This window comes from Dermacentor andersoni, chromosome 3 (assembly GCF_023375885.2).
Source record: "Dermacentor andersoni chromosome 3, qqDerAnde1_hic_scaffold, whole genome shotgun sequence".
Taxonomy (NCBI): domain Eukaryota; kingdom Metazoa; phylum Arthropoda; class Arachnida; order Ixodida; family Ixodidae; genus Dermacentor; species Dermacentor andersoni.
In genome coordinates this window covers 89250452-89259507 of record NC_092816.1, presented here as the reverse complement: position 1 = coordinate 89259507, position 9056 = coordinate 89250452, and the positions used below count along the sequence as shown (strand labels likewise).

The window sequence follows — 9056 nt, the reverse complement described above, 5'->3', positions numbered from 1 at the left end:
AATGCGGCCGCCACGGCCGGTATTTGATCCAACTACACTTCGTAGATTGAAATATCTGTCGTAAATTAAATAATTAGGGAGTTTAATTAATATATTTGTGTTAATTATTGAGTTGAGCATTTTGATTTCTCGAAGTAATGGGCCGCCTCATCGGACAATTAAGGTCAAGGGCTATAATTGTGCTATCGGCCACAGGCAATATTTGAGAATTTATTGCAGCTAAAAAAAAAAAATACCCTGTATATTCTCCTCCCTGATTATGGGTGGGGGAGAGTGAAATAGGAAAACACTTGTTGCCCTGAAGAAGACAATTAAGTCCTCGTGTCGAAACGTTGGCTCCAGAGACATAAACCGTCTTCGACCGCTGTTGACATTGACCTACCTAAATGCCGGTTACAGGCGTGCATACAGTATGTACTGCGTAGTACAACTCCTTTAGTACACATTTGGTGCGGACACCTGCGGAGCTCGGTCGCGGGAAGTTGTAAAATGTTTTGAAGCCTATATATCATTGCCGGACCAAGCACATCTTAAATTGTGTGGGCCGGCCGGCACTTCCGTATAGCCTGTAGTGACGTTTCCATATGCTCGGCATTGCTGTCTGCCCCTCTCACATATTCGTTGCCTATTCGGGTCGTCACACTATGCAGGGCCTCCAAAGTCTCTCAGAAGATGATCCTTGCAGCTCCTCTTTTCTCGAGCATTCAAAAGGTGGGTACAGTAGCGATATAGCCGAAACGGCCCTGGTTCGATGCAGACATTCAGTCGAAACGATATGGAAATAGTGAAATTCGATACTAAGTTCAGCAGCTGCGGTGCGAGGCATATTTCCTTGCATTGTTGTTCGCCTCGAGCACAAGTCAACACTTTCGCAAAACAACTCCTAACCCATAGGTGGCATTGCTATCCGGAGAAAGCGGCGTATCTCTCTGCGAACTTGAGACGACACTTAGCGCAAATTTCCAAGTTCGTTTTTGCAAATACAATGCAGGGCTGCTGAGGATGACAGGAGCTTTTACTTTCGTCATCATATACTTGAACATCATGGGTTTGTATACAAGTTAACCGTTTACTTGCTCGTATTTGTGCTCTAGCCCGCAAAATTTAAAATTTACAATAGTGTCCTGCTAGCAATTGACAAAGCTGCAGTTGCACAGCGATACTCATAAACCTCTAAAACTAACGATGCTTTGGAAATAACACTTTCACTTGGACGGCCCGTTAATTACGCTCAAATAAGCAGTGCTCGCGGTATATGCATACAACTTATCCGTGGAGACACTTCGCTGCAATATTGAACACAACAGAGGACAGATAGGTCATTGTATCAGTACGCGAATATCCCCTCTGACCGGTATACTATGGCCAAGGTTCAAGCTTATTATTTAGTTCAAGGCCACAGTCCCGTTCTACGTTCGCACTCAGCTGTACAGGTACAAATAGGGTTCCGCAGACTGAATGCTTATTCCTCCCACTCCCCACGTGCTCCTCAAATCAATCGAAATAACAGTTCCAATAGAACCTCTGTTTGCAGCAGCTACCAGTAAACGCGCAGACTACGATCAACGCGTTCTTATTCGCTTTATCATGCTATCAACCTGACGACACATATTTAAATTCTCAGAGTTGTATTAAAGAAGAGTTAGAAAACTTGGGACCAGTATCGGAGAAGCAGATAGCCACACGGCGTGATCATAAAAGAAACGTAAACGCAATCGCATCAGTGAGCATCACTGTGTGTTCGTGGTTCTGTGTTCGTGCGTATTCTATGGAGCGCTATATAGCATATATACTGCGGCCACATTTTTGCACAGGGAGGAAGAAGCGCAAGGGCGGGGAGTAAGTAAAAAAACATTTCGATCATATCGCTTAAAAGTCGCTATGCGCTGCACTTCTTCGGGGGATTCATGAATGAGCCCTCGACACAATGAAATGCGTCCGCGAATTCCTTCATGTGCCGAAGGGGACCGTTGACACGGTTCCTGGCAGAGCTGTGCGCGTCGCCTTCTCCCCGCGTCGCTGCCGGGTTCACGTTCTCGCAAAAGCTGAGCCCGTAGTAGATAAAGAACAACTGCTTCTGGTCAAATTGGAGGGCCTTGGCGAAGTAGAAGTTGAGGCCTTCCTTTCGCGTCCACTGTTCGAAGGCCGCGAAGGCCAGCTTGGCTGCCATAAGGTCCAGCATGTCCGACGCCGACGTCTTCTCGTATTCGATGGACGGAATCGCGCCATAGCCAGCGGCTGGCGCCGTCATCTCGGTGTAGCTCTGCTGCAGACAGCTTCGGAGGTTTTCGAACACGGACGCTGGGTCGGACATGCTGGTGTTGTAGAAGAAACCGTACGCCAGCGAATACACGTAGCCCAAGATGACTCTATATATGCGGGCGCCAGCCCTCGCTACGTGAAAAGCGTGCAGCTTCGGGTCACTCGACATGGCAGGGTCGAAAACCGGCAGCGGTATCTCGAGGTGTCCGAAGGGCAAGCCGAGGGCGGGCCACGTGCGAAGGAAGCCGTGCCCCCAACCGGTCCTGAGGTCTTCGCTGTCGTCCGTCTCGACGGGACCGCGCCGGCGCTTCACGGCTCGCTGGAGCCAGAAGAGGACGAAAGAAGACAGCGATATGCTCGAGTTTTCTCTCGTGAAGCCGGCGAAGTACTTGTCCCTGAAGGTCTTATTGAAAAAGCGCAGGGGCATCAACGGCTCCCACTTGATGGTGGCGAGCCGGCGTGCGACGTGATCTGAAAACTCCGGCGAGAACCGCCGGCTGAAGTCTTGACCCAGGAACGTGAACAATGTGGAGTTGAGATGGTCCAATACCAGAAACTGGAGCACCTTCCAGCTCAGTTTGATCACGGAGCGGTCGTATGCGAGAAGTGTTACGAGCGCCGGCTCGAAGCGGTCCAGGAGCCGGAGGCAGTAGCGAGCCACGGGCAGGGGTTCCGCGAAGCGAGGGTTGCGACCGTACGCAATGGAGGCCAGATGGTGCCGCACCTCAGCGTCCTCAATGAGCGGCGACAGCGTCATGCAGATGCGGAAGGCCAGGTAGTTGAGCAGGTCGGCCTTCTTCAGCGGCTGGTCCACTTTGTCGCTAAAGCTGACCAGGTACTCAAAGTTGGGCGTCTCGACCAGCTGGTTGAGCGCTACCATCTTTTCTCCGAAGGCCTCCTGGACGAGCAAAGACCAGTGCAGCACTCGGGATGCGGGCAGGTGGTCGATGTGCGTCGTCATGCACTCGCTCAGCGGGTCGGTGCAGTCGGCAGCTCGCTTGGCCGCGGCGCGTCTCGCCAGGTCCATCTCGACAGCGGCCACATTGGTGGTCATGGGTTTGTGGAGATGGTCCATCAGTATCCCGTGCGCCTTCGACAGGAAAACGAAGTCGGCCAGCGGCAGACCACCCTCGGCGCGACCGACAAGCAGCCTGGGCTCGGCGATGGAAATGGTCGGATGCGTCGTCGAGTCGGGCCGCTCGACGACGGCCAAGTGGAACAGACTGTCCTCTCCGAGCACCCGGTACAGGCTGCCAACGCTGGCGGAGACTTCGTTAGGTAGCACGCGTTCCGACTCCGAGTAGGGCCAACGCTGCAGTCCTACCATGTAGAAGAGCATGGTGATGAGCTCTCCGAAGAGACCGACGGGTGGCTCGATGCACGCGTCGAACAATGTCTTGGCAGCCGGCAGTTCGCTGTTCTTCCAGCCGAGTACGCTGACCAGAAAGCGCGAGTAGGCGTCCAATATGTCGTAGTCCACCGACGTCCTGTCCTGGAGGCTGCCGGGCTCGTGCTTCCGCATCCAGGCTGAGCAGACGTAGGCGTAAAAGTCGTCGCACGGGCCCACCGAAGTGTTGATGGCATCCAAGATGCGTTCGGCTTCGCGGTCACACTGCCGCGATGAACAGAGATCGCGATCCGCCTCTGCCGCGTCGACGACCTCGGGTCCAACCGATGAAGAGGACGGTGCCGACGCGTTCTCGAACTCTTCGTCGGTGAAATTGACGACGATGTAAACGGGCTTGGGGCGTTTTGGCACGACTAGGTAACTGAGCACGCCCATGGCCACGATGGTGAGCACGATGAGCAGGGACGAGAAGACGGCGTAGTTGCAGAAGCACAGGTATCGCCGAGGTGTTATCAATGGTCGCGTATCCAGCATGTCCGCTCGAAATGGGCTGCGCGAGACTGAGTCCGAGAGCCCGTATGATGATGGGGATGATGACCTTGATGAGTTTGGCGCATACCCGTATGCCGCTGTGGCAGTTGGTTTGGTTTGCTTCTACATATGGGCCATACCCACTATGGAGGATATGCGGTCGGATGTATGGGTGGATGGATGAATAACCTTATTGAAGTCCCTCGGTGCGCGCGATTAGAGCGCAGCGGGCCGCTCCCACACCGGGACAGAGAGGTCATGCCCCTCCGCCGCGTCGCGGGCCCGATGGACAGCCCAAAGCTGTGCTTAAAGGTCCGACCTGCGTAGAGCTCGGTCCCACTCTTCTTTGGCGGTCCTGGCCCCCGGCGCCAGGGGGTAACCCCAGAGCATGTGAGCAAGGCTAGCTATATCTTTACAAAAGCAACGCGCATTGTTAGGGTGCGCGTCCGGAAAGGTTTTGTGCAGAAAGGCCGGGCATGGGTAGGTGCCCGTCTGAAGCCGCCTGTACGTGACTTCTTGTGCTTTATTGAGTGCTTTGTGCGGTAGCGGCATGTTTCGCTTGACTAACTTATAGTGCTGAGTGAGATCGTTGTAAGTGACGAGGGGGTCGCGCTCGCTCACCCATCCTATGAGAGGGAGTCCGGGCTCGCACGGTGAGTTAGGTCTTGTGCGGCGCCTCGTGTGATTATGCAACGAAATACTGTTACATAATCGGATGTCTTAGGTACATTTAAAGACATGAAAAATAGTAGTACCACAAAGGATCTATCAAGAAAATTACGCAATTTCTTGTTGCCAGTGGCGTAACCAGGATTTTTTTTTTTCGGGGATAGGGGAAGCGATGTTACGGTGCAGGCCACTATTGAGAAAGCATGGCTCCGGTATGTCGCTGATGCGAAGAGACATTGGGATTGCACGGGCCCGGGCCGGCCGGAAATTGGAGGCAGGTTATCGGGGTCGGGTAAGCTATCTCTATTACGGACTCGGGATGGGTTCGGGCCAAGGATTTTCGGGCTCGGCTTGGGCCACTAATCGGCCCGGGCCTCCATCAGGTCCGTAATAGGCCGGGTATGCTATTGGTGACTTTTGAAAACTGCCTACTATATCTAGGAAAAAAATTATTTCGTCAGTGTTAGGCGGAATGATTAGGCGCGCCAGATGGCGAGAGACCGTTCGTCTCGTCGGAAAGCTGTTTCGGCCGTCAGAAAGCGACGCTCCCGACGCCGTCTGACTTCAAAGAACTCTGATGCCTCTGTGAAGAGTACGCCCCATCCGACAACACCTTCCCCTCTGCCCTCCAGGCCTGGCGGAATTCAATCTAAATCTGACAAGGTCATGGCGAAGAACAATACAACTTGTTCCGCACTACTAAATGAAGCCAGAACAACAGCGGAAGTCACAACCGAAGCCGCAGCCGATGCCACTGCCGGAGCCGGAGCCACGTAAAGTGATACAGCTGCACACCGCTGCAGAGTGCTGTTACGGTTGGCGTCTGGTACCACGAGCAGAAAGGGATTTCACCCGACCTTCTCTCACCATGACCCGTCGAAATGAGGCGTGACTGCTCCTGCTACGGTTGGCGTCCCGCACCACGTGCAGAAAGGAATTTCTTTCACGCGACTTTCTTCGTCGAAATGAAGCGTGACTTCCTAATTCGCCATGACCATTTCGAGTGTCTGCCGGTCTGGCGGAAGCCCCGCAGTGTTTACAGGCCTCTTTTGTGTGTGTGTGTGACTTTAGAGGGACCCTTTCCTCGAATTGTCAAGCTCTACAGGGGAACTTCCGCGAACCAGCAACGCCCAAAAGAGAAGGACAAGCGTCTGCACTTCCCGGACCTGAGGCTTGGTATAACCGGAGGCGGGACGCCCTCCTCCTCCTTGCAGCAGGCTTTCTGTGCCGGTCACGTGACGTCGACGGAAGCAAGATCCCTCCCACGATTGTAGAGAGCCTATTTAAGGGGCTCCGAAATGTACTTTTACTCACTTCATGCTCTTCTCATTTTCTTTCACCAACGTTTGAATAAACCGTACAAGTTTCGCACTATAAATCGTCTCGCCCTTACTTGGTAGCCATAGTCTACCGGATGCCTGCAGCCCGCCGACAACGCCACGCTACCCAATAAGTATCGTCGTGGTTATATTGCGCTCAATTTTACAAACACGATATTAAGGAAGGACAGGAGGTGGACGGAGGGCGCAATATCGCTCAATATAACCATGAACGTTCACCATCTAGCCCCCTTCATTGCTTTACTAAAAGTATCGTCGGTCGAGCTTCGATAGGCAGGCGCCGCTACAACTCGGCAGCAGTACGACACGCTACCCTGGAGTACGCAACAGTGCACAGCGCGGGTTCCTGACAAATTGCCCGAAGAAGACCGGCAAGTGGTTATGATACTGCGATCTCTCATGAATACTTTTCGAATGCTCTTGAATAACCTGCACACTCCGTCAGCGCGAAGTGCAATGCAAGTGTTGGATGCTCTCAATTCAGTAAGTCTTGAGTAAGCATCATGGTTCACCCGCAGCATTCTATTCGCACTGAAGTCAAAAAGGCTGGGGTTTACCTTTACAATATACTGCCACGTACTGCAATGTGCTGCTGACGCCCACCGGCTCCTTGGTCTTCACAGGTGACTTCAACGCGCATCCCCAGCTAAGGGGAAGCACCAAGATAAGCTTCAGACAGCAGAATGACGGCAGCCTAACGTATCGGCGGAGCACTTGCTTGGACTTGACTGATTTCAAGGCGCTGTGCTGCGTGCACACACAGTTTCCCTCTATTCCGCTTTCCCCTTTCTGTTCACCCTTTCCCTTCCCCAGTGTAGGGTAGCAAACCGGTTGCTTGTCTGGTTGGCCTCCTTGCCTTTCCTCTCTTTGCTATCTCTATCTCTCTCTTCAGGCGTGGCAGATGGCCGTCAATAGATGTTTGATAGCAACCTCTTCAACTTGTTTTATGGCCTGGAGTGTGGTGTACAGGCTAGAACTGCGCAGCACCGCCTCCCTTGCTTCAGGTCAGGGGGAGGCCATCAGGTTAGGAGGAGGCTTGTCTTCATCGCAGTCCAATATTATATGTGATTTAGTGTTGCTATAGTTCCCCACAGCATCTACAGAGTGGGTTCAGCCGCGTGGACAGCGATTCACCACCTGGCCGAGCAGGAAAAACGCGCTTACCTCTTCCTCCCTCCCCCTAGCGGGCACTCACTAGCGGGCACTCACTCTAGCGGGCACTCACGTCGGGCCATGAAACTCGGCAAAGTCGTGTCCGTGGCGTGTACTCGAAGCGATAGTTTGTTACTCGAAGCAATAGCTGTTGATCGTTGTGTAAACGATCTTAAAATTAAATTATGGGGTTTTACGTGCCAAAACCACTTTCTGATTATGAGGCACGCCGTAGTGGAGGACTTCGGAAATTTCGACCACCTGGGGTTCTTTAACGTGCACCTAAATCTAAGTACACGGGTGGTTTCGCATTTCGCGCCCATCGAAATGCGGCCGCCGAGGCCGGGATTCGATCCCGCGACCTCGTGCTCAGCAGCCTAACACCGTGTAAACGATCTTGAAACTGGTGAAGCGCACAAAGACGAGAACGAAAAGAGTGGACAGGAGCCGTCGCTACCTGTGTCCTCCGCAGTGGTTAGCACTAGCCGCGCGCGGATCCACGAGGCGCTATGTATAGGGAGACGTTCAAGTTCGAAGGCGCACTTCCAGAAACACCACGTCGAAGCAAAGCGTGACTCGTGCGGACTCAAGTTCCTAGGTTTCCTGCTTTCTTTTAAACACCAAGAAATATCTAGGGACTTCAGTGCCGACTACGGCATTCCTCCCGCATCTCGGTTTCGTTTATAGGAGGCACCAACGTCGACGTCTGAACTGCTGTATTCACGTATTGTGTCAGGCGTCACGTCGCTTTGCCTGACAGGGGATGACCAGACTCGGCGGCGCCTGCGGGAGCGCGGTGAAGAGCGTCTATATCCGTGGCCGAAATGTTGTGATATATAGTATCAGCGAAGTTTTTTGCGGACCCTCCCGGACTTTCCTGATCGTTGCTGAACATAGATTATTAGAGAATGCGGTCAGCCAATCGGATAAATATCACTTACGAACAAAAAGCTTTGTGAATTCGGCCCCAGCATCTTCGTTTTACGGGAAGTGTATATGCATCGTGTCGTCGATCATGACACAGAAGAGGGTCGCATTGAAGCAGGACATTGCGACGTTCTTGGCCCTCGCTCTGGCTGTACCCAAGGCTGGTCGAGGAAGCCTCGTGTTAAAAGAGAAAACCGTTGGTTTTCACCAGTATTTACTGTATATGACTTATGCAGGATCGCAAGTAGTTCAACATAAACTGTGGACAAAATAAACGTTGCATAACAGCCTTTAGCGCGTTAAAACGCAGAAGTCTGATAAGCAAATTGTTCAAATAATAATAGATATAATAAGGAGCATGGCGAATATTCGAAATCTCGAATACGAATCGATTACTCCTCAACTGCTATTTGATTCGTATTTGATTGCAGAATTCACTATTCGAAGTTGTCGAACGTTCGTTCCGTCCGAACACTCACAATAAACTACAACAGTTTTTGCAGTTGATACAGGGAGGTAGATTGATGCAAGTGGAGACTCTTCCGAATAACTCTGCTACAGAAGAGCTGCCGCTCTTGCGCATACAAAACAAATGGAAATTATGCGCAAGAAGGATACACCTGTCGCGATGTAAGTGGCAAACGTATACATGCTGGGCACGTGTGAAGCAGTCAACCGACGGGCGCTTGATCGGCACTGACAGTACTGTTATCGCGGCACCTATTGGTTAGGGTCACCTACAATCAAACTTCTCGGCAAAGTGGCCCTGCTGAGATGTTAATATGCCGACGACACTCACGATGAGTGCTCGTGCAGATAACGTCGCA

General features: G+C 52.2%; 1 protein-coding gene across 1 annotated transcript; it reads right to left on the bottom strand.

Annotated features, from left to right (window-relative positions):
* Positions 1-1791: 1791 nt before the first annotated feature.
* On the bottom strand, positions 1792-4144 carry LOC126540767 (neprilysin-like). The gene has a single exon (XM_050187616.3). It carries the CDS (start codon positions 4142-4144, stop codon positions 1880-1882), a length of 2265 nt encoding a protein of 754 aa, XP_050043573.1. The 3' UTR covers positions 1792-1879.
* Positions 4145-9056: the final 4912 nt, after the last annotated feature.